Raw genomic sequence first — 26,314 nt, forward strand, 5'->3', positions numbered from 1 at the left:
AGGAAACAGTCATTCACCTAATATATGTTCACTGGGCAGAAGGCAAATCATAGATGTGAACCCCGAAGGTTTAGGACAGGAAACAAAGGAAAGTTATTTCCTCATTCTCCCTAACCACATCCTTCAAGTCTTCTTCCTTATTTATTACATCACATGGACAAATACACTTGACCACACCTCCTGAAATTGCTCAATATTTGCTTGAGTGAAAAGAGGCTGAGGCAACCTGAAGGAGGAGCTCTCATTACCTTCTGCTCATCACTTAATAAATAGCCAGTCAATTCCTCAACATTCTGGTACATTGTTGGAGAGATGAGACAGTCACACCAGCTGTCCCTAGTGGGGCTCTTATTATTTTCTCTTATTCCAAGTCAACTATGTGAGATCTGCGGTGAGTACAGTTTGAGCTACAATTACTCTGGAATGATAGCCTACTGAATACTGTTGGCAAGAGACTCTATGTAGAGTTACCTGAGAAAAGATCCCATTCCAGTTTCATATGTTGGACTCCACGAATGATGAAAAGGGTGACAGGAGATGGTGAGGAAAGTCTCACAATGCATGTTGTTGTAAGAGGAATTATAGATTGTGTGTTCATTTGCCTAACTGCTCTTTCTATGCTCAGATCCTCTCTAGCACAGCATCCTACCAAGTAACTCTCTATTCATGTGAATTTCCAATGGCAAAAAATTTATGCTCCCAGAAACTTTTCTAGATCATGGAAAGTTATCTTTTGGTTTTGATATGCAATTTTTTTTCTTGAAATTTGACACATGATTTTTGGGTTAACCCCCTTGTAACTATACAGAAAAAAAAATCTCTTTCAAATAGTGATGACTGCTATCTTGTCATGAGTTAGTTTAGATATTCCAAGTTGCATGTCCACCTCCCTTCAACTCTTTCCGAGGACACATGGGATAAAGTTCCATCATCTCTTGCATGGGTGTTAGCCCCAGAGATTGTGTGGTTCTATAAAAGAACATTAAAGTAAGAGAAAGGAAAACTAAATTCAGGTTCAGTTTGATTCCTCAGTCATTGAATGACCCAACGTTTCTGAATTTCTTTAGCTTCATTCATAAACAAAGGATAATGAGGGGAGACGCTTGAAGCAAATTATCTCCTGAAGTCTGGTGCAGTTCTCAGGTGCCTGACTTCTCTTTTCTAAGACTTTACTCTGAAATTAAGCTTCAAACCAGTCTAAAGATGACTAGGTGGTACTATCTGTGCTCTCTAACCAGTAAGAAGAGAACACCACAGAAGACAGGCTTGTATACATACAGGCTAAAGCATAGACTCTTCTGACTCTAATTTTTCTTCTTGGCCTGACATTTCCCCTGTTGGATCCTAAGAATAGTGGATGGTTATGTAGGTTTTGGCTTTCTATTCATTTTAAATAATGATAATAATTAAATTGATCTTTGAGGGTCAAGGAAGCTGATTTGAGTTGTTGACCAGGAACTGAAAAGTCTGTTTCAGGGCCAGAAAATCTGCTGAGCTGGATGCTTCCACAAAATCTCAGAGAATTGACTCACAATTGTTCCTTTGTGTCTGCAACAAACCATGGCCTTTCTACAATCACTCTATTCAGATCTTCTTGACCCTTTCTTTTAAAGCAAAGAAAACTGGGCAAGGGAAATTACATTTCCCTGATTCTCAAGTATAGTGATAAAAGCTCCAGTTATGCTGGAAAAAATAGTATGTGCAGCATTTTACAGTTTATTCGGTGGTTTCTTGTCCAATATCTATAAAGTAAGTGTTAATAGCCACAATGTTTAAATGAGAAAACTAAGGGTAACACGAGTTCCATAACTTATTATCCACAGTCATAAGTTAAGGAGCACAGAATGTGGCCAAAATCTGAATCTAAAACTCAACATTTTTTTTTCCGCTCTCCCACTAATCTATTAGATAATCCGGAGGTGTGTAGGATTTGGGGCTACTCCTCAAGAAGTACGGAAAAATATATTGAGAAAGTGTCCTGTGTTTTAAATAGTAACTCTTTTTATTCTCCTCTATTTCCTTGGGAGCTCTGGATTCTCCCACTTCCACAGTATAATGTGACTTCCCTGCATCTCTGGAATTGGGGCATGTTGTAGGCTAAAACTGGAGAGTTTTTCACAGGCTGCATAATGCTGAATAATGACCTTGATGCCCAGCCAGCTGGGCAATCAAGACAATAAAGTTTTGGGGTCAATCATCAGTATAATGTAGAATTTTTACCTGTATTTTCTCAGCATTAACCCAACTGATTTAGAAGATGGAGAAGGAAAGAACTGAATCCAGGAAGTAGAAAGTCCTGCTTACTGGGAGTCAGAAGACATGTAGTCTAGTTTCAGCTCAGCCTCCAATTATGGAAGTTTCTTTAAGGAGACTCTCTCTAAGTTTCATATACAAAATTAGGGAATGATGCTAAATTTCCCAGGCAGGAGTCTGTGAGTACACAATGATAACTCTGCACCAGTTGTTAAAATATGAAAACATTTTCATGCTGGTTGTTAAAGGAGTAATGTCCGGCATGGGGGTAGGTTCAAGACCCACCTTTGTTTTATTCCACCAACACAGTCAGCAGCCACTGGATTGGTCTAGGTCTGTGCCATACCTGTTACTAAATATTTTTATATAACCCCTGCTCCAAGTCTTACTATATTCTGAGTATGTGTTTCTTATTTCCTTCCTTCTCTGCCACAGAGGTAAGTGAAGAAAACTACATCCGCCTAAAACCTTTGTTGAATACAATGAACCAGTCAAAGTATACCAGGGGAACCAGCTCCTCTGTCAATGTCCTGTTGTCCCTCCAACTTGTTAGAATTCAGAACCAAAACCTGAAGCAAAAGCTGATCCAACAAATCGAATACATTGTGAAAAGGAGACGTAAGTTTCTGTATTCTCTGGAAGATTTAGAAAAAGTCTACCTATTTAAAGATTATCTGCAACTAATCCCAAAAATTATGCATCCGAAATATCCCTGCTATATCCATTCTAATGGGACCAAACTTGAGGTAACAGAAACATAAACATGCCCAAAATACAATCCCACACCACTCACCCTAGAGCTAGGTCTTGCTTCTTTTGGTCTTAAAAATCATTTTTCTTCACGAAGCCACAAACAAAAGCTATGGATTCTTATCCATTAATGTTGTTATATAAGCTAGTTTAGTTCACAACCACATGAGAATACAGATCATAACTAAGAAAGCTGGTGTTGGAGAGGCAACCATGGAACAATCCAGATTTGGACTAGATGTGGGTTGGCCTTGAACCAGTCATGTTAATACTGAGCCTCAGTTTTCTAATTAGCATAAGGGGAAATGAAGCCACTCTTACCTACCTCATAATATTATTATAAGAATTATGAGAAGCCTGAGAGTTTTGATACTCTATAAGGCAGAACATAAAAAATCAAGTATTACTATCCTAGCAAGCTGGTACCACAAAGAGAAAAAAAAAAAAAAAAAAAAAACCAAGATCTTGTTGTTTATCTATTTTTCCTCTTTTTTCACTTTCATAAGGATTGCATAATTCCAAAACAATTCTGTGATTTTATGGAAAAGACCAAGATTTAGTTTGCATTTATACAGTACTGCTCTAAAAGGCTCTGCTTTGAGGATAAAGAAGAGAGGAATCAAATATTTGTACAGGAATGTATCACATAATGGTGAATATATATGATGGTGGTTCCACAAGATTTTAATACTCTATTTTTATCGTACCTTTTCTGTGCTTAGATATGTTTAGATACACAAATACTATTGGGCTACAGTTGCCTACAGTATTCAGGACAGTAACATGCTGTACTGGTTTTTAGCCTGAGAGCAACAAGCTGTACCCTATAGCCTAGGTGTGTAGTCAACTATACCATCTAGGTTTGTGTAAGTACACTTTATGATGCTTGCACAGTGACAAAATCGCTTAACAATCAGTTTCTCAGAATTTATCCCTATCATTAAGTGACACAAGACTGTATAGAGCGCAACAGAAGAAAGAAGTGATAGGCGATATAAGTCTCAAAGAAATCAGGAGGCCCAAAAAATCACAAGCATGTACCTTGTTAAGCTTTAATACTTTTCTTTTCAGTGTCACAGGTAAGCTCAGGAGAGCTTGCCTTGATTATACTGGCTTTGGGAGCATGTCGTAACTCTGAGGAAAACTTAATATATGATTACCACCTGATTGACAAGCTAGAAAATAAATTCCAAGCAGAAATTGAAAATATGGGTAAGAATCAAATATTTAGAGACCCTAGACAACATTATCTTCTCCTCTGCTGATTCAGAACTATATAAAGTTTACCTCCACTCTTTCCTTCTCCTCTTCATCCCGTTCATCTTACGATGTCTTTGCAGGGCACTTCCCTTTTTCCCTTTCAGTATGCATCTTGAATTTTCTTTTTAAATAAGTTCAGCTGAGCATTGACCCTATGTGAAGTACTACTTTACATATGATGGCAGACACACACACACACACACACACACAAAGACACCATTCGCTAATCCTCCAGGAGCTTGGCTTTAAGTCAAATAATGAATTACACCAGAAATAGCTGAACAACACAGGACAAAGTGTCGTAAATACCAAAATACACAATGCTGGTATATGAGCTAAAGGTGGCCAGAGTACATTATCACTGGGAAAAATCAACTGGTCATGGTGGCCACTAGTGAGGTGCACTGTTTTTATTTCAATTCCTACCCAACATTTATTTTAGTTTTCATTAAGTCCATCTTCCTTTGAGATGGCCTCCAACCTAGGTTTCTACTTACAGTTTCAACACCTTACTATGGAAAATGCAAGAGGCTTGGAGGTAGAAAACCTGTATTCTGGCTCTAGCTCTGTAACCACCTGAATATCTAGATAGCATCTTAATCTCTTTAAGGCTATGTCCCCTCAGTAATAAAATGAAAGAAATTGAGTGGAATTGAGTGGCCCTTAAAAGCCTTTACATTTCTCAGGTTTTCTGATTCTATGAGTGACACCCCCCCTTCTATTACCCACCTTTCCTTAAATGTAAAGAAATTGAAATAGAGTAAGTGGGAATAGATGGAAAATGCATACTCCATTACCACTTCCATGATTAAGGGAGGTATTTCTTCTCTTTTCTAGAAGCACACAATGGCAATCCCCTGACTAACTACTACCAGCTCAGCCTGGACGTTTTGGCCTTGTGTCTGTTCAATGGGAACTACTCAACCACCAAAGTCGTCAACTACTTCACTCCTGAAAATAAAAACTATTATTTTGATAACCAGTTCTCAGTAGGTGAGTTATTAAGCCCAATTCCCTTGGTACAGAGGACATGGTCACCAGTAGGTCTTGCCCTTTGAGTTCTTCTACCAGTAAGTACTTGGATTTTATTTTCTACCCTCTTTGCTCCAGTCCTCTCAAAAGGGAATTTTCTTTTTGAGAAGAATGGATGATGGATGGCATTTAAGCCTCTTTCTAGATGTGTGGTATACTAGAAATACCCAGTTCCTGCTCCAGCTCTTCTTTGAGTTATATAAACAACGAATGTTAACTCTTGATCTTAATTTTGCCGTCTGGAAAATAAGGATAAAGCATGAGTATATTCACAAGAAATATTTTAGAAAGGGTAAGTTTTAGAAAAGGGAAATGCAATGGAATTCGTTTATCTTAACACTGTCTCTTTGTCTAGTTTATTGGGACAATTTGGATACCTTGATAGTCTTGAGCAATACCACCTCTCCAGTGACAAAGTCCAATATTATAATCAACAGATTATATACTCACCTTGGGAAATGAACCAGAAATTTCTCACTGTGTCAGCCTTAACATCCAAAAAGAAGTCTTTAGACAGTAAGTATAGGTGCTTAGCCTCTATGGATCCAGATATACAAATTCATCTTTCTCCAAATTCAAAGTTCAACTTTAAGTTCAAAGCAAATCATCATTTTAGTATATCTGGATAGTAAGGAGAATATGAGATTTCTCAGACTTCTTTTCCCATGAGAGAGGAAAGGTCCCATGCTAAAGAACACAGGAGAGACCAAGTATCAAGCCAGAAAATGAATCCTTATCTTTCCTTCTTCAAATCTCTGGCCTCATCCTCTTTTGTAAAGAGGTTTGCTGGGCAACAACTCTGTTAAGTACTATTTTCTAATCAGTCTAATGAAACCCTTGAGAGGCTTACAAAGATGTACTTTATTTGATGCATTGTCCTAGGTTTTCTCAATCCCTCAGCCAACATGGCTAAAAGATTAGAGAAAGATAGAAAAGATGGGAGTAACCAAGATATAAAAGTGAAATACTGTCCATGTGTATGCACCTACAAATCCATAGGTGTTTTATGACCAAGGTATGTGTAATGAGAAAAATGTGTATTAAAAAAAAAAAGGCAGGGCATGGTGGCTCACACCTTTTATCCCAGCACTTTGGGAGGCCGAGGCGGGCAGATCACCTGAGGTCAGGAGTTCAAGACCAGCCTCACCAACATGGCGAAACACCGTCTCTACTAAAAATACAAAATTAGCTGGGTGTGATGGCTCACTCCTGTAATCCCAGCTACTCAGGAGGCTGAGGCAGGAGAATCACTTGAGCCCAGGAGGCAGAGTTTGCAGTGAGATTGGACCACCGCACTCCACCCTGGGCGGCAAAAATGAGACTCCATCCCAAAACAAAAAACAAAAAACCACTCCGGACAGCAGCAAGAGAGCTTTAGAGATCTGTGCTACATCCCTTCCCTAAACTGTTTTTAAGCTAATTTCCTGGCTATTTACCTGCTATGTATATATGATGGGTCTCTTTTCCTTGGCAAGTTCTTAGATACTTTCCAGCATGTTTGGATTCTTCGACATGTCTGTTCCTCAGTTGGGCTCCACGGCCTGGACTTCAAGGTTCAGGCAGCAGACGTATCTTTTCTGGGTGCTCCCCTGTTTCTCTTTCGGTATGCATCTTGAATTTTCTTTTTAAATATGTTCAGCTGAGCATTGACCCTATGTCAAGTACTACTTTACATATGATAGCAGACACACACACACACACACATACACACACACAAGACACCGTTCTCTAATCCTCCAGGAGCTTGGCTTTAAGTCAGATGATGAATTACACCAGAAATAGCTGAACAACACAGGACACAGTGTCATAAGTAGCAAAATGTACAATGCTAGTATATGAGCTAAAGGTGGCAGAGTACATTATCACTGGGAAAAATCAACTGGTCATCGTGGCCACTAGTGAGGTGCATCTTCCTTAAGTAACCTGGTGGGAGGCCCGTCGCACTACAGTATGAGGCATGAACTATGGAGTACATGGCAACTGAACATTGGGAAGAACCTTTAAATATTTGACTGGTTAGTGCTGGAGAGATGACTGCTGTGCTGCAGAGATGACTGCTGTATCTTGAAATCTTTGTTCACCAATTATCATGACCAACCACACCAGTTTTTCTAGATCTGTTTTGCTTTCAGCACTGAAACTCTCACATCCCAGGAAACCTCTTAGTCCAGGACAAACGACAAACTGAGATGGCTGGTCTCCTATCGATAATGTTTTGTTTCCTGACAGATACTGGTGCAATGGCTGTCCTGGCTCTGACCTGTGTGAAGAGGAGTCTAATAAATGGGCAGGTCAAAACAGATGAAAGCAATTTAAAGAACATCAGTATTTATATAAAGTCACTGGTAGAGAAGATTCTGTTTGAGAAAAAAGAAAATGGTCTCATTGGAAACACATTTAGCACAGGAGAAGCCATGCAGGTAAGTCAGAGGGTGAAACAGGAGGCAGAGAAGGGAGTCTTCTCTCGAAGAAAGCAGTATCTTTTTTTTTTTTTTTTTTTTTTTTGAGATGGAGTTTTGCCCTTGTTGCCCAGGCTGGAGTGCAATGGGTACAAGCTTGGCTCACTGCAACCTCTGCCTCCCAAATTCAAGTGATTCTCCTGCCTCAGCTTCCTGAGTAGCTGGGATTACAGGCACCCTCCACCACGCCCAGCTAATTTTTTTCTATTTTTAGTAAAGACAGGGTTTCGCCATGTTGGCCAGGCTGGTCTCGAACTCCTGACCTCAGGTGATCCACCCGTCTTGGCCTCCCAAAGTGCTGGGATTACAGGTGTGAGCCACCGCACCCGGCCAGTATATTTTTCCTTTCTTATTAGCCTCCTAAGACCTTACTATCCATTCTGCGGTTCCTGTACTAACTTTGATTTTGCTCATATGATTCCCTTCCCCTGCCTGACACGTACTCTTCTCATCTTCAGCTTTACTTCCCCATAACCAATGCTTCTAGGAAGCTTTTCCTAACTGCAATTTCTCTAAGAAACTCTAGAGTCTACTACAATCTACTTTGTTGTTCTATCACACATGGTTGTACACTTTCACACACACAGTAGTCCCCCCCCTTACCCACAGTTTCACTTTCCACAGTTTCAGTTACCCAGGGTCAACTGAGGCCTGAAAATATTAAATGGAAAATTTCAGAAATAAACAATGCACAAGTTTTAAATTGTGCATAATTCTGAGTAGTGTGATAAAATCTTGCACCTTCCCGCTCTGTTCTACCCAGGAAGTGACTCATCCCTTTGTCTATGCACGTTAATCACTTAGTAGCCGGTTATCAGTCAACTGTCCCAACATTGAAGTGCGTGTGTTCAAGTAACCCTTATTTACTTAATAATGGCCCCAAAGCACAAGAGCAATGGTGCTGTAGTATATTATTATAATTGTTCTATTTGATTATTGTTGTTGTAAATCTCTTACTATGCCTAATTTATAAATTGAAATTTATTATAAGTGTGGATGTATAGGAAAAAAACGTAGTATATTTAAGGCTCAGTGCTATCAGTGGTTTCAGGAATCCACTGCAGGTCTTGGAAAGTAACCCCGCTGATAAGAGGGAACTACTGCATTACCTCCATTTCCTAAACTAGGAGCATGACTCACAGTAACTGTGTCAGTAAACTACCTAATCTCACAAAACCGGAAAGTGGTACAGATTGGGATGGGACCCGGGCCGTTGTTCTCAAAACTCACACTCAGCACCTACACTGTCATGCATACGCTCCTTGAGATCTGAGAGTTTATTCCTGCATTCATTGAGCCATTGATTTATAAACTCTAAGGGGAAGATATAAGAAGTGATCAAGGAAGGTTTACAGAAAAAAAAAAAACTTTACTGCGTCATCAGTATGACTAGATATTTTCCAGGCTGACTCCGGGCTAGAGGACTTTCAAGGGAGAGACAAAGACAGTGAGGAAAAAGACCCAAAAGCACAAAAGAATATTAGGCATTTTAAGGTCAAGGTGTTCAGCATGACCAGCACAGAGTCCGAGAGAAACATAACAGGAGGCTGGAGGTGTAAGCACGGCTCCAATCACAAGGTTATCTGTATTGTTGTTACTATTTACGTTGTTGATTGCCTTACTAAGTTTGAACTGAATATAAACTGCTTTCCCATTTTGGCTGCACATTCGAATCACCTGAAGGAGCTCTTAGGCAACACTAATTCCCATGCCCACACCAGCCGGGTAGTACAGAAATTTAGAGGTGGAGCCTGGGCCTTGTTGTGGTTTAAAAGCCCTACAGGTGATACAAATTCACGGTAGGATCAAGAGCTACTTGCCTACAAGATATTACTGGGTATTTTTAAATATTAATAACATCTAATTTGTTGTTATGTATGTTAATAACATTTATTGATGTGTCTTAAGAGGAAATGTACTATGACCGGTTTTTGTTTTTTCTTAATATCCCACAAATTCTTGTGGACCACTTGGTTAGCTTAAGAACCTCCAAGAAAAGATGAAAACAGGAACAGTCCATCCCTGGGAAACTACAGAGCAGCATGTTCAAGTCTGACCCACTTTCATTCCTGTCTTGCTCACCCCAATGTCCTCCTAACTTTTACTACCTCACAATTCTGCCCCTTCAATCGAGCTTACATTCTGCTGCCAGGAGAGTTTCTGTTTAATGAACTATTAGACTCCCCATTGTCAATCAAATAATGTCAGACACCTCCTCATTGTTGTCAATCAAATGAAGTCAGACATCTCACCATAAAATTCAAGCGTCTACTAGTCTAGCCCAACTTCCTTCTCCAGCCTGTTCTTCCACAGTTGCCTCCAATGTTCCCCATACACCAGTTCTCCTAAACCAGGAGGAATCCCCTGAGGAACTTTGCTAAAATGCAGATACTCTCATCACTGCCAGGTCATGTCCTGGCTATTCCTACCTAACACCTTTGTTCATGTTTGAGTGCAGAGCTCCTCACCTCATCTCAGAAGCCAAAATTCTATCCTATTCTCCAAGGCCTAACTCAAATACCACCTTCTCCAGGAAGCTTTTTTTTTAGCTTCATTAAATGTTCATGAGCTCCTCTCTTCTTTAGAAAGACGCATCCCACTAGATGCATCCCTTAGGGCATTCCTCTGGCATCTCCTTTTACAATAGTTTGTTAATATTTATTGAGTGTCTCCTATGTGACAGGTATTTCCCAGCATTGGGATATAGAAATGAATGTGGCAAAGTCTGCTTTCATTGGAACTATTATAGCTTGGGTTATTAAGCAGTTCCAACCTCCCTGCCCAAACAGGTTTGTAAGCTTCTGGATAACAAGAAAGATATCTGAGTTATCTGAGGTGCTTCCTAGGTAATCAATGTTCAATTAATACTGAATTAGTTATATATAGGCTTCCCCTTACTTGAAGTGTCTCATATTCTCTGTCTCTCTTTATCTCTCGTTCCCCCCTGCCCACCCCTGCCCCCCTGCCTCATTAGGCCCTCTTTGTATCATCAGACTATTATCACGAAAATGACTGGAATTGCCAACAAACTCTGAATACAGTGCTCACGGAAATTTCTCAAGGAGCATTCAGTACTCCAACTGCTGCAGCCCAGGTCTTACCTGCCCTGATGGGAAAGACCTTCTTGGATGTTAACAAAGATTCTTCTTGCGTCTCTGCTGCAGGTAAAAGCATTAAAGAGCAGACTGTTTTGCTTTTCACCATAGCACCCAAAGCATGTGAGATTCAGGTGTCCTTTGAAACCAAAAGTGACCAGATAAACCTCCAAAACAAAACAGTTGCCAGAGAGAATTCAGTTTTTATCGTGTTATCAGGGATTACAGCCACCTGAGGATTTGTTCTTAACTGAGTGCTAGATGTCCTTCTTAATTCAAACATAACAAGGCAGACCTGATTCAATAATGTTTATCTTCAAAGGCATATTTTCTGACTGTTGGATATAGAAGGATCTAAGCATCATTCTTATCCTAAATAAAGTACAGAGGATTGGTACCGTGCTCTGACTTTGCACAGTGAGTGATGCCTCAGGGAAATGAGACATCTGTGCGGAAGGGATATGCCAGTATTCGAAAATTATAGCATACGTTACTTATTCAAACAAATGACTTTGCAACCAGGTAGAAGGAAAGGAGACATTTCCTTACATCTCTGTCCGTTCCTGGTTCAGCCACTTACAGGTTTAGGAAACTTGGACAAAATGTTTAACCTCTAAGCTTCAGTTTTCTAATGTAAAAGTTGGAAACAAGGACAGTATCTAACATAGGTTTTTGTAAAGATTGAATGAGACAATCCATATAAAATGATTAGCACAGTGCCTGGCACTTCATGTGTTTTCAATAAATGTTAAGCAATAAAAAGGAGAAAAGACAAGCATGATTGTATGCTGTACCAAGGCAAAAAAAGAAAAAAAATCAGGATCCTCTGTGAGAAATAGAAGTTAGAGCAACTGAATTGCTTAAACAGCTGGGAGTTGAGCCAAGTGCCAACACTCACAAGCTGGCGAGTTTTGGTCTTAGTTTCTGCTTTAGTTATATGAGAAATTTGCCCCTTGACTGATGATAATTGCTCCTTATAGTAAATCCATGTCTGCCTAAAGGCAAGGAGCCCTTGGATAGGGGTTGAGGAGGTCTGCAAACTCTAATATCATTTTTAGTTTTCCGAATATTGCTCTGGGCTTTTCTGTCTCTGCCAGGTAACTTCAGCATCTCCACTCAGGAGCCTGTAACTGTGACAACTCCTGGCTCACAATCATCTATCTCTGTCAATTACTCTGTGAGAATCAATGAAACATATTTCGCCAATGTCATTGTGCCAAAAGGTTCTGTCTTCCTCGATGTGATGGAGAAAGCTCAGAAAATGAATGATACCATATTTGGGTAGGTCTGTACCTAACCTCAGGTTAAGGTGTTTGCTGTCATTTCTAAAGATGCAGTAAGAATACATTTGCACCTAAATACAAAGTATATTTAAGATGCTTCTGAGTCAGTAGCTTTGCTGTCCATCTGTATCCCACAGCAGGATTTTAAAATAGGAGGTGAGATATTTCATCTTCTTTCACATAATAGTAAATTAATGCCTACTTAATAGATTAATGAATCTCACGGCTCTCTCTTATTTCAGTAAAATTCTTTCAGTAAACGCAACTTCTAAAGTCAAACATTTGAGATCTAGAACCGTAGTTCTTACTCTTTTTGAATCACTGACCCCTTTGAAAATCAGGTGAAAGTAATGAATGTTCATCCCAGAAAAAATGAACATACACACAAAAATTGGCACTTGTTTACTTATTTATTTTACAGACGGCATTTTACTATGTTGCCCAGGCTGGTCTTGAATTCCTGGGCTCAAGAGATCTGCCCACCTCAGCCTCCCAAAGTGCTGGGATTACAGGCATGAGCCACTGCCAAATTTAGCATTTAAACTGGGGGTTTCACAGATGCCCTGAAGCTTCCCCCTGCCCTCGCTTTCAGAAAACTCATAGATCCCTAAACTAAAGTTACTGGTCAAGGAGGTCAAGTAATGGCTTTGCCTCTGAAAAGTATGATTTATCTGGCTCCTTAACGCTAGTTGACAGTTATTTATCATATTTAACAACATAGCATAGGATGCTATAAAGAAAATCAGAATAATAACATAATATATATTATAAAGGCTACCCTCGTGGGCTTTAAGGGAGGTAGAAAAATGACTACGGAATATAAAACAGATATTGACCATGTCACTTTTTAATAAACACAATATGAAATATCAAATTATCCTTTCCTGTTCCTCTTTTCTAAGGGAAAACCCACTAACTTATGGTGCCTCTAGCACTTGAGGATAACATGTTCTTCTACTGAATCAGTATCTTCAGCAGTTACTATCTTGGGGTGGAAGGTTGAAGCTGTTATCTGAAACGTATCTACCATGGCAGGTTGGGGGGAGCAGAAACCAAGAGCATCATTTCTCTAATTTAGCATGGAGTGTCTGCATTAGAATCAGCTGGAGTGTTTATAAAGCATGCAGATTCCTGACCCCCAGCTCATATCTAAAAATAAAAGTATCTATGGATAGGGCCAGGAAATCTGCATTTTCTGTAATGTCATCAAGTGATTCTCAAGTACATTAAAGTTTGAGAAATGCCTATTGTGGGTTTCCTTTGACAATTCTAAGTTCCAGTAACCTATTGGATGTCACCCACAGTTTCACAATGGAGAAGAGCTCATGGGGGCCCTACATCACCTCTGTTCAGGGCCTATGGGCCAGTAATAATGACAGAACCTACTGGGAACTTCTGAGTGGAGGCAAACCACTGAGCCAAGGTAAGGGAGAGACATGCCAAAAAGACCCATGCTAAAAATGCCCAAACGGAGAGGGGTATGAGCCTTTGTGGGGATGGGGCCAAGGGGTTGGTAGAGATGACATCCATTATTTGGTGATTTAGTGGTCGAATCATTTGACCCAGTTCTCTGCCTTCTTCCTTTTCAGGAGTTGGTAGTTACGTTGTCCATGATGGAGAAAACTTGGAGGTTCGTTGGAGCAAATACTAATAAGCCCAAACTTCCTTCAGCTGCATAAAATCCATTTGCCGATTGTCCTTACGCCTTCTTCATTTATCCCAGGACGAATAGGAGAGTGAACCTCCCCTTCTGTCTCTACACGTTCAATAAAAATTGTTAAAAGATTAACAACCATACAAAAAGAGTGTGTTCTAATTACTTCATTCTGAAAGGATTTTAAAATTTGTTAGAGGAAAGTCCACCTAAAGAAGAACTGAAGTGAAAAGAAATGAGACCACATGTCTAATAAATGGGGTTCTACTCAAGGTTCTCCTACTAACTATTGAAGTGGCATTGGGCAACTGGGTAAAATGGGGATAAGGTTCTAGGTCTAATATTGCAGCACAACCAATGAGATCAAGCATAAAGTCTGTGAGAGACTGAGCTCTTTGAGGCCCAGATGCAAGAGAAGAACACATTGGTCACACTGACTTCATACAGGTAGTGGGTAGAAAAACCATGTTGCTCAGAAGAAAGGGGGAAACATGAGGCATATACATAAAAGGTCTGCTCATAGTTTGAGAAACAGTCTCATCCCCCGCCTCCAGCTGTCTCCCTTGGAGTCCACTTGTTCTTCTTTTATGTTTGTTTTCCCTCTATTTCCCCATAAAATCACCCCAATATTCATATCATCAAAATACACATGCAAAAAGGTCACTTCCAATGTTCATTTCCACAGAATTCACTTTTTTCCTTTTTTTATTTTTCTAATCAATTTAAAAAATAATGTCATGCTAAGAAGTCACATCTTAAAGGGAAAAAAGCTGAATCATATCAAGGCAGCATGAGCTTGTACTTACACTGAGTACTGGGGCTACATGCGGTACAGTCAGAAACCAGAAGGACATTTCAGATACCAAAGGGCAAAAGGTACTTTATGTAAAGTGTAAAGTAACCCATTTAAAGTAATTTCCTGCAAATAAAAACCACAATGAGACACCATGCCACACCAGTCACAATGGTCACTATTAAAAAGTCAGAAAATGCAGACTGGATTGAGAAAATGTGGCACATATACACCATGGAATACTAAGCAGCCATAAAAAAGGATGAGTTCGTGTCCTTTGTAGGGACATGGATGCAGCTGGAAACCATCATTCTCAGCAAACTATCGCAAGAACAGAAAACCAAATACCGCATGTTCTCACTCATAGGTGGGAATTGAACAATGAGAACACTTGGACACAGGAAGGGGAGCATCACACACCAGGTCCTATTGTGGGGAGGGGGTGGGGGGAGGGATAGCATTAGGAGATATACCTAATGTAAATGATGAGTTAATGGGTGCAGCACACCAACATGGCTCATGTATACATATGTAACAAACCTACACGTGTGCACATGTACCCTAGAACTTCAAGTATAATAAAAAATAAAAACAAAAATAAAAGTTTTAAAAAAGAAATTAGAAGAAAAAAAAGTCAGAAAATGCTGGCAAGGTTTCGGAGAAAAAGAAACACATACACTGTTGGTAGGAGTGTAAATTAGTTCAACCACTGGGGAAAGCAGTGTGGAGACTGCTCAAAAAGCTAAAAACAGAACTACCATTCAACCCAGCAATCTCATTACTGGGTATATACCCAAAAGAATAGAAATCATTCTACATCTAAATCTAATATAAACCGTGTGTGTGGGCATTGCAGCACTATTCACAATAGCAAAAATATGGAATCAATCTAAATGTCCATCGATGATTGACTTTTAAAGAAAATACAGTACATATACACTATGGAATACTATGTAGCCATGAAAAACGAGATCATATCCTTTGCACGAACATGGATGGAGCCAGAGGACATTATCCTTAGCAAACTAACATGGGAACAGAAAGTCAAATACTGCATATTCTCTCTTATAAGTGGGAAATAAATGATGAGAACACATGGATACATAGAGGGGAACAACACACACTGGGGTCTATGAGAGGGTGGAGGGTGGGGAGACGGAGAGGATCGGGAAAAATAACTAATGGGTACTAGGCTTAATGCCTGGGTGATGAAATCATCTGTAAAACAAATCCCCATGTCATGGGCTTTTCTACGTAACAAACCTGCACGTGTATACCTGAACTTAAAGTAAAAGTTTAAAATAAAGTACTTTTTAAAAGAAGAATGGCTTCAGGTAGAATTAGTAGAATTATTACTGCTTTTCGTTTGTTTGTTTGTTTTTTTGAGACAGTTTCGCTCTTGTTGCCCAGGCTGGAGTGCAATGGTGTGATCTCGGCTCACCACAACCTCCGCCTCCCAGGTTCAAGTGATTCTCCTGCCTCAGTCTCCTGAGTAGCTGGGAGGGTTTCTCCATGTTGGCCAGGCTGGTCTCGAACTCTTAACCTCAGGTGATCCACCCGCCTTGGCCTCCCAAAGTGCTGGGATTACAGGTGTGAGCCACCACGCCCGGCCAGTTGAATTACTTTAACAATGTCTTCCTTATTACTCCTGTGTTTTCTTCATGATCATCCTAGCTTCCTCTCCTCCACCAGTGACACTGCTTCACAGTCAGAGATTGAACCCTCTTCCAACAAACTGCTTTCTGCTGTTGATACTCAGTGCTCAGGTTCAACTCTGCCCTGGTCTTTATTACCTGGGTGTAACACATGACCCTCATGAATGAACAGAAATGGATTCTATTCCTTGGGTCTGTGTCTCATCTTTAAAGCTAAGTTAGAAAATATATACACCTACTGTGTACCCACAGAAATTAAAAACATAATAATAATAATAATAATAATAATAATAATAATAAAGCTAAGTTAGAGAAGCTGGGAGGCATGTTACCCTTCCAGGATCCCTGGTGCTGTTAGTGGTCAGATCTGTTTGTAGCCTATACAAGCTATGTGAAATTGAAGGATACTGGTTTAAGGTGAGAAATATGCAAAATGTCAGAATTGGTATTACTGTCCAAAAATACCACGACTAGCCTTTCTTTCTGTTTTTTGTTGTTGTTGTTGTTGTTGTTTTTGAGGCAGAGTCTTGCTCTGTCGCCCGGACTGGAGTGCAGTGGCCGGATCTCAGCTCACTGCAAGCTCCGCCTCCCGGGGTTACGCCATTCTCCTGCCTCAGCCTCCCGAGTAGCTGAGACTACAGGCGCCCGCCACCTCGCCCAGCTAGTTTTTGTATTTTTAGTAGAGACGGGGTTTCACCGTGTTAGCCAGGATGGTCTCGATCATCCTGACCTCGTGATCCGCCCGTCTCGGCCTCCCAAAGTGCTGGGATTACAGGCTTGAGCCACCGTGCCCGGCCGACTAGCCTTTATTTCTAACAGAGACTGCTGAGTGTCTCCCAGCCAGAGGTCTTAAAGTATAATGTAGTAATATTGCTGTCTGATATAAATGCCTTTAATCTCAGAAGCAGACATGAAATAACACCCCCTTAGGGTTCCACTAACATTGGCCCGTGAAACCTAGTTCTGAGGACAGGCACGGTGGCTCATGCCTGTAATCCCAACACTTTGGGAGGCCAAGGCGAGCAGATCACCTGAAGTTAAGAGTTTGAGACCAGCCTGGCTAATGTGGCGAAACCCCGTCTCTACTAAAAATACAAAAATTAGCCGGGTATGGTGGCAGGCAATTGTAATCCCAGCTACTCAGGTGGCTGAGGCAGGAGAATCACTTGAACCCGGGAGGCAGAGGTTGCAGTGAGCTGAGATCACACCATTGTACCCCAGCCTAGGCAACAGAGCCAGACTCCATCTCAGAAAAAAATAAAAATAAAAATAAGAAATCTAACTGGCTACATTTGCCTTACAAGAAGCTCCTATAGCTTGAGAGTATTACAAAACCCGACCTGAGTCTGAAGACAGAAACCTCCTTTTGCTGCCACAGCAAAGAATAATCACCACACATAAACCTTACTCATGTGCAAGGAGAGTCTAGGTGCTTTGATACCAAAATATTAGGCACAGGAGAAACAAGGAAATAAATGAACACATCCCAGTCAATAGGTAACCAAGGACTGTCAAAATGTCCCTGTTAAGAAACGTATGGCCTGTGTGGTTCCTGTTCTGGGAATTATTTACTAACTGCAACAATTGTGTCACGATCAGTCTTGCAGCAGCCCAGGTTGTAAATGGTAATTTATAATACAAGGAAGTGAGTGGTCAAAGGGCTGGCAGGCCAAGGGTGTGTGGATCATCTCAGGAGGATCAGGAGCAGGCTCTGGAAACCAAAGTCAGCACCATACTGGACTCATAATCCCGCATTAGATTCTTATTGTTGCTGCAACAGATTACCACAAATTTTGTTACTTAAGACAAATGTATCATCTCACAGTTCTGGAGGCCAGAGTCTCACCGGGCTAAAATCAAAGTGTTGAAAGAGCTGTGTTCCTTCTAGAGGTGGCACCAGTAAACCAAGTTCTTTCCCTACTTCGTATGGGTCACAAAGAAGGAACATGCAATTGGACAAACGCAATCGAGTTGTATTCACCAGTCAGGGAATGGAGAAGGGGAGCTCTCACTCTAAAGGCACCTTCTCCTTAAGCAATGGGAAGCAGGGGAATTTTCAAGAGTTAGACACGGGGCAGGGAGGTATGTAAGCAGGCCGAGGGTGGAGTTCCAAACACGCAGGCGCAGTCCCCAGACATACTTCTTCATACCCGCGTGTACACAAAATGGCAGCAATTCTCTTTTAAGGGAGAGAAATCTAGTATTATAATGATATGTTAATGATCTAAAAGGAACTAGGGGTTGCCGGTCCTGGTTTGCGCCGGTCCTGGTTTGCACCGGTCTCGTGCAGGTCTTATCTTCCTCTGGTATTTGGCAAGGGATCATGGAACTCCTGCAGCATCCTGGGCGATCTGGAACTCTTTAAGCAGTGGCCCCTATAGATAAAAAGGCTAAGGGGAAACAACCGCTTAAGAAAATCAGGAGCCTTCCCAGCTATTTCCTTAGGGCTACCCTAGTAACAGAGCTTGTAAAGAAACATCCGTTTCCTTGCCTTTTCCAGCTTCTGGAGGCTGCCCACGTTGCATGGCTCATGGCCCCCGTCCACCTTCACAGCCAGCAATTGCATCATTCTGACTTCTGCCTCCAACATCACATTTGCTTCTCTGACTCTAATGCTCTTGCCCTCCTCTGCCACTAACAAGGACCTCTGTGATGACACTGGGCCCAACCAGATGATCCAAGCTAATCTTCCTGTCTTAAAGTCAGCTCATTAGCCACCTTAATTCCACGTGCATCTTTAATTCTTCCTGGTCATATAACCCACGTAACATGTTCACAGGTTCCAGGGATTAGGGCATGGGCATTTGGTGGTGTCCGGGCAGTGGCATTATTCTGCCTCCTACTCCTTTACACAGCATGCGAGGCTCTCCACCAAGTAGATGCAAACTGTCTTTCCAGCCTTGTCTTCCACCATGTACCATGTATTGGATATATATTGCTACATAACAAGTTACTCTAAAACTTACAGGCCTAAGACAACATTTATTATCCCACAGTTTCTGTGGTTCAAGAATCCAAGGAGGGTTTACCTGGGTCCTCTGGCTTAGGAGGGTCTCTCCCAGGGCTGCAAACAAGATGCTAGCTGGGGCTGCCTTCATCGCAAAGCTCACTGGGGAAGGGTTCTTTCCTCCCTGGACATCGGCGGGAGGCTACTTTCAGGGGCCATACATGGGCTTCTCCATAAGGCAGCTCACACTTGGCAGCTACCTTCATGAGAACAGGAAGGGCCAGAGAGAGAAGGCAAGCAAGAGGGAAATCGGTCTTTCACAAACACATCCCATCACCTTTGCCGCATTATATTCATTATAATAGAATGTGGCCACAGGCCAGCCCACACTCTAGGGAAGAGGACTACACAAGGCATGAATACTGGGAGGTGAAAACATGGGGCCGTGTTAGAAGTTGTCCAGCACACCCCAATACGAACCCCGTGCTCTCATCTCACAAAACTCACCCATGTTTCCCAAGGGGGGAAAAAACTGCTTTATTACCCATGTCTTACATTTGCTCATTAATTCAGTCATTCAAAAAATATTTTATTTCTGCTGTGAGCTAGTTTGTGTTGTAAGGGCTAAGGATAGAGCAGTGAGCCAAAGAGACAAAGCCCCTCCCTCGTGGAGCAGACATTCTAGTAGGGAGATAAACAAACGATAAACAACCACACACATAGTGCCACAGAAGGCGATGAGTTACAGCAGGCGAGGGGCATGATGGGTGTCAGTGGAGGTGAGGATGCAGGATCTTATGTAGGATGTCCTGAGAAGGCCTCTGTAAAAGCTTAGCTCTGAGCGGAGACATGAAGGATGTGAGGAAGCCAGCACGAGGCTATTTAAAAGAAGAGGGGTCCTGGGCTGAGGGGACACCACGTGCAAAGGTAGCTGATGTGTTCAAGGGACACAAGAAGTTCTGTGTGACGGGAGCAGTGTGAGCAAAGGAGAAAATGCCTGGAGCTGAGGTCAGAAAGGAAACCAGGAGCCAGATCTTCTAAGGCCTTGTAGGTCATGAAAAGGGCTTTGACTTTTATGCTAAGATGGGCGCCACTGCAGAATTTCCCCCTTAAAATGAGCTACTTTACATCCGGGGGGGAAAAAAAAAAAAGCTCCTTTCTTTATAATTTCAAGATACCATTTTCAGTTCCCTCTTACAAAGAAGCATAATTTGCATTATAATATAGCTACACATCTGAAATATGTATACTTAATGGATCTCACATTTTCTAATTACTTACTTTAAAAGATAATATCTGAAAGCTTTGGGTGTTTGAGACAGCTTTTATCTCCAGATAAGGAAAGAGAAATCAAACAAAACCATTTCTGGAAAACCGAGGTCCATTCCTTGCCTAAAGTCACACAACTTCAAAGAGTCTAGGCTAGAATCCGGGTCCAGATAGACATCATTCATTTCATAAAGCCAGATGTCACCTGTCAGATCCCTGCCTGAGAGCCTAAAAGGGCGTGTTGTAAAGCAGGTGCCTAGGATCATAAAATGAGCTGATGTCTACAAATGGCCCAAATCCCAGTGAAGTAGTTACTAAAAAGCAGCCTGGTGACTGACTGGATACAATAAGGGCTAGAAGAAGTCTTATTGATACTAGCACATTATCCAAGCTTCCTGATGTCTGACCCAGGACTTTGGTAAAGGACATTTTCTCAACACTGCCTTCACTGCATACGCAGCCCCAGGTTACTCATATGACTGTGCAACCTAGAAGTCACCTTCAGACACCTTGGAGGGTCTGCAGTCGGTAAACTTAGATAAGCAGATGAAAATTTACTTACTTGTATCAGGAAAGGAGAGGTCAGCACAGGGGCAGTTAGGAGAGGCTGGGTTGGGGAACAGATTATTTAACAAAGGGAAGCACATATAAGAGAAGGTAAAGAAATATTCCACTCGCAAATCGCAGTACCTGTGGATGAGAGACGTGGACAGGAGGGTGAGATGGCCTGGTTTGCCCTCTACCTCCTGAGCCTTCTCTGGGCTACAGCTGGGACTAGTACCCAGTCCCGGAGTTCATGCTGTGAGTATGATGTTTTTCCAATGAGGTCAGGGAAGCAGTTGCCCTGGGGAGGGGCTGTGACCTCTGACACTGAGCTCTGCTGATGAGAAAGTGGTTGAAAATAGCAATCACTATAGGAATTCCAAAATGGGTAAGTCTGAGTGTGATTGTATGCTGTTCATCTTTCCTGACTTAACAGCATAAGTTCTTTGAGAGGCAAGTCTATACACTTTTGATTAAGAGAGATGGGGCCAGGTGCAGTGGCTCACACCTGTAATCCCAGCACTTTGGGAGACTGAGGCAGGAGGACTGCTTGAGCCCAAGAGTTCAAGACCAGCCTGGGCAACATGGTGAGACTCAATCTCTACAAAAAAAAAAAAAATTAGCTGGGCTTAGTGGCATGCACCTGTCGTCCCAGCTACTCAGAAAGCTGAGGTAGGAGAATCGCTTAAGCCAAGGAGGTTGAGGCTGCAGTGAGCTATGATCACACCACTGCACTCCAGCCTAGATGACACAGCAACGCCTTGTCTCAAAAAATAAATAAATAAAAATAACAGAGATGAAAGTACTACTGCAGGAATAACGGTTGATGGTACAAAGCCATTCAGTGGCTATTGTGACCAGACACCACTACACACTAGTAAGAGACTTTGGTACTCACTAAGGATAAATTATATCCCAAATCTTTAATATTCTTCATGAAAGAATGAGGAAAAAAATGAATGCAAGGAAATCAGTGATTTCCAGGAAAGTGATAGAAACTATGAGAAATGTCATGAGCCATATTGCTTGAAGTTACTAAATTTAAAAATCACTTTCTTAAGGATATGGATTATTTGAGAAGATGTAGAAACTAATTGTCCTCAAAAGTAAAATCTCACCATTTTCTCCATTTCTCTTTAGTCACTTAGAATACCAGTGCTAACCAAGTGTTCTCCTAAAAGGCACCAAAGACGCCCAGGCAAGGTGGCTCACGCCTGTAATCCCAGCACTTTGGGAGGCCAAGAAGGGTGGATTACTTGAGGTCAGGAGTTCGAGACCATCCTGGTTCCTGGTCAACATGGTGAAACCGTCTCTACTAAAAATACAAAAATTAGTCAGGCATGATGGTGCGCACCTGTAATCCCAGCTACTCGGGAAGCCGAGGCAGGAGAAACACTTGAATCTGGGAGGTGGAGGTTGCAGTGAGCCAGATCATACCATTGCACTCTAGCCTGGGCGACAAGTGAGAAACTGTCTTAAAAAAAAAAAGCATCAAAGACACAGGAATGATGTTTTTGAGAAGGAATGAGGGTTAGAAGGTGAGTAAATGGCTTTCTTCTTCTCAGCGGTTCCCTCAGCCCAGGAGCCCTTGGTCAATGGCATACAAGTACTTATGGAGAACTCGGTGACTTCATCATCCTACCCAAACCCCAGCATCTTAATTGCCATGAATCTGGCTGGAGCCTACAATTTGAAGGCCCAGGAACTCCTGACTTACCAGCTCATGTCCAGCGACACCAACGGTGAGACATCTGAGCCGCTCGCACTCTCCCTGAATCTCACACATCACACACCACCTCCAGATCCCAACTCAGTGTCCTTCCCACCCCACTGCGGCCTCTGATTGTACATAAACCACCCAAACACCTTTCCCTAGACACCTGGAAGGTACCTGGGAAGAAACACATGTGAAGTCAGAGCATTCATGGAGGAGGTCAGTAAAGCAGAGAGAGCTCTGGACTAGACGTCAAAAGAGCAGCCGTCCAGTTCCAGCTCTGCCACTTCATAACTCTGGGATCTGAGACAAGTCACTGGATATTGCTCAGCCTCACCTTCCAGATGATTCTAATAGCAATAACCCTACTACAGCTAATAGCAATGATAATAATGGTAAAATCTCTGTTCTGCCTATCTCCCAGGAGTTGTGTGGAGGCTCAAGGTAGATAAAGTTTAAATTATATTGTAACTGCAAATTTCTGTATATAAATCTAGATGAGTATTTTGCTGCTTTTCTAATCAAACACCAGGGATTCTCAAATAGCAAATACTAGAGTCATCAAGTTACACAGAGGCCACTATATTAAATATTCCCTTATATATTCTTCCATATTTTTTTCTTTGGAAAGACAGATCAAAAAACTGCCCATATTATTAAAAAGTCAAAATGCTCTGGATTAAAAGCAGAGACCTCATCCCTGGCTCCTGGAGAGCTGTCCCCTGAGGATGCCTCGATCTAACTGTTGTGTTCTCTTCTCTACAGATCTAACCATTGGGCAGCTTGGCCTCACCATCATGGCCCTCACCTCCTCCTGCCGAGATCCTGGGGATAAAGTATCCATTCTACAAACACAAATGGAGAATTGGGCACCTTCCAGTAAGACCTCACTGGAAGGGAGAAGAGAGTCAGGCATATGGTTTTTCCCAAGAATTTTAAACCCAGAAAGGAAAAGGGTGGGGGTAAAGAGAAAGGAAAGTTAGGGAGGAGACACAATGTATCCTTCGCTCTGGTCCTTCTGATAATCACACGATGGAAAGATTCATTTCCAATCCAAAATGAACTAGAAAAGGTCATGACCCCAAGGACACAAACTTGTTGAGTCATCACCTGTCTGAAGACAGAGTCATCCCTTTTATTCTTTGCAGATGCCTGATGACATTCTTTTGATAAACACTGTAGTTGCTCTTTGCCTATGCTGTGTCTCTCTTTGCGGGCAGGTTTTCTAGCAATTTTCTTTTCAAAGGCTTGGCTTTTCCTACTTTGCAAATGTCCTCATCGTGTTGAGTGTGAGTCTGATGAAGATTCTCTGTCCCCTTCGGAGGCCCCAATGCTGAAGCATCAGCCTTCTATGGGCCCAGTCTAGCGATCTTAGCACTGTGCCAGAAGAACTCTGAGGCGACCTTGCCGATAGCCGTCCGCTTTGCCAAGACCCTGCTGGCCAACTCCTCTCCCTTCAATGTAGGTGAGTAGGTCACCAGTACCCTGAGCTGGGAACATCAGAGGCATTGTGCACCAAATGGTGGAGCTGGCACAGGGAATTGGGAAAGGAGAGCATTCCATGGAGGAGGAGCTAAGGACGTGAATGTGCCTGTGGATGGGAGATACTTACCAGAAGTTTGTTGGGCAGGTGAATTGAGGAGTACATGAAGGAAGGCGAGGGAACATTACGTAGAAACAAGGACACTAGATAATACTTGATATGTCTGGCAGCTACAGAATCTCCACTGGGAACAACAGTCATGTCATTCAGGTCAGAAGTTCTTCCCAAATTAAATACTAATGTCTTGCTTCACTTCTCCTTTGCATCCTCTCTTTAATCACTACTGATGCTCTCACACTCCATTCTTTTCGATGCTTCTCCTCATTACATCCAAACATCCTCTCTCCATTAAACAGCTATTCTCGGAACCCTAACTCACGATGTTTCCCTTCATGGAAACTCGGGGACCACCTTATGTCTTTCTTCTGCAAGCATATGGCTGCTTGTGAGTGGACGCTTTTCCCTCTACGACATCATGTCCTCCTTCTGTCCCCTTCTATGGATAATGATCCTTCTCTGTGGGGGCCGCTGTCACAGCCCGCATTCATGGTCACCTCTTCTCCTCTGCCAACTCTCTAAGCAATAGTATTATCTCAGGTTTTCACTCCCTTACGTGCGCCCCATCAGCAGCCTCTCTTGTTTCAGTTCCTGTCAGACAAACAGGTGAACCATTGCTCTAGGATCCTCCCTGGGGGTCAAGAACAGACTGGTCTCCCTTTCACATCCGGGACCTCACACATTTCTGGGGCATCTCTGCCTCCAAAAGTATGGACTTATTTCCTTCTGGTTGTCAATAACACTATCACCCTTAATGAAGTTATGCAACTTCCAAATGGAGATTAAGGTGAGGAGGGGAAGATCAATGAAATAAAAGATGATTTCTGGCAAGTCTTTTATTTCTTCTAGTCTTGCCATCCCAGAACTTGCTCATTTGTTCTACATGTTTATTGCATGCAAACAAGAAAAGGTCCCTTTGTGGGGTGCTTTGGTGGATGCAAAATTCCCACCATCTAAGAGTTCACAGAGCACAGTAACAAAAAATAAAAATAAAAGAGAGCATCAAGATTGTAAAACAGATATATAAACAACAAATGCTAAAGGAATTTAAAACAGAGACTGCATCTGTCTTTTCTGGCACAAGAGCTGTATGATTGAACGTACTGCCTGTCTATATTAATTATAAGCATGAGCTGTTGAGTTGTATGGATCTGGGTTAAGATCTTGGCCCTGCACTTATTGACTGTGTGGCCTTGGGCAATTAATTTTTCTGAGCCTCTATTTTTTGTCTCTTAAAGGGAGATGATTACAGGTACTATTTCACAGGTTGTTCTGAGGAGCAAATAAAATCATGGAGCCAGAACACAATAAGCACACAATAAATGCTAGCTGTTCATATTGCTGTGATGGTGACTATGGTGATCTTATCCCCTCTGTCATTCACAGACACAGGAGCAATGGCAACATTGGCTCTGACCTGCATGTACAACAAGATCCCTGTAGGTTCAGAGGAAGGTTACAGAGCCCTGTTTGGTCAGGTACTAAACGCTATTGTGGAGAATATCAGCATGCAGATCAAAGATAATGGCATCATTGGAGACATCTACAGTACTGGCCTCGCCATGCAGGTAAACACGTGCTGGATGTTCTTGGTTGGGTTCCTGCCAATAAGCCTGGATTGCAGAATTAAGAAGCCAGGCTTCTACTAACATCTCTGTGAAAATCCAGCTAGTATGACCTGAGATATATTCTGTGTGGTGCCTGGGCCTCAGTTTCTCTACCGGTAAAATGCAGGTAAGCGTTAATGCCTCCCTACCTCTTATGTAAAGTGTGAAAACAAATCTATATGAACTCATTTCTCTTCCTTGGGGAAAAAAAATGAAACAAATAAATCAAGAAATATATTAATGTATTATTAGTAATGATCAGTTTTTTTGTAATAATTATAGACTATTGCAATTTTGATGTATAAATAATAAGAATATTAAAGCACGCCCTCTAAAAATATAGAATTTTCTGATGCAATCTTACCGGCCAAGTGTTCTTTTTCAGTGTTTTTTTATTTTT

General features: G+C 41.7%; 2 protein-coding genes across 4 annotated transcripts in view; both read left to right on the forward strand.

Annotated features, from left to right (window-relative positions):
- Positions 1–212: 212 nt before the first annotated feature.
- On the forward strand, positions 213–13,935 carry TCN1 (transcobalamin 1). 2 transcript variants are annotated; one of them, XM_023215515.2, is made up of 9 exons: positions 213–391; positions 2,689–2,871; positions 4,075–4,215; positions 5,101–5,256; positions 7,525–7,715; positions 10,729–10,918; positions 11,947–12,130; positions 13,437–13,555; positions 13,722–13,935. In XM_023215515.2, the coding sequence occupies exons 1-9, from the start codon at positions 313–315 to the stop codon at positions 13,781–13,783; spliced, it is 1,305 nt and encodes a 434-aa protein (XP_023071283.2). In that variant the 5' UTR covers positions 213–312; the 3' UTR covers positions 13,784–13,935. The 2 variants fall into 2 exon arrangements, with proteins under 2 accessions (XP_023071283.2, XP_023071284.2); XM_023215516.2 differs by lacking the exon at positions 2,689–2,871.
- A 7,175-nt stretch (positions 13,936–21,110) lies between these two features.
- Positions 21,111–26,314, forward strand: part of CBLIF (cobalamin binding intrinsic factor) — a 16,794-nt gene continuing 11,590 nt past the window's right edge. The window contains exons 1-5 of one of the 2 annotated variants that reach the window (XM_023215853.1): positions 21,111–21,251; positions 22,559–22,735; positions 23,473–23,586; positions 24,032–24,172; positions 25,694–25,875. In XM_023215853.1, coding sequence (XP_023071621.1) covers positions 21,173–21,251; positions 22,559–22,735; positions 23,473–23,586; positions 24,032–24,172; positions 25,694–25,875 — 693 coding nt within the window. In that variant the 5' untranslated portion in view covers positions 21,111–21,172. Of the gene's footprint in view, positions 21,382–22,558; positions 22,736–23,472; positions 23,587–24,031; positions 24,173–25,693; positions 25,876–26,314 lie in introns of both variants that reach the window. The other variant, XM_023215854.1, reaches the window with a different exon arrangement.

This window comes from Piliocolobus tephrosceles, chromosome 13 (genome assembly GCF_002776525.5).
Source record: "Piliocolobus tephrosceles isolate RC106 chromosome 13, ASM277652v3, whole genome shotgun sequence".
Taxonomy (NCBI): Eukaryota; Metazoa; Chordata; class Mammalia; order Primates; family Cercopithecidae; genus Piliocolobus; species Piliocolobus tephrosceles.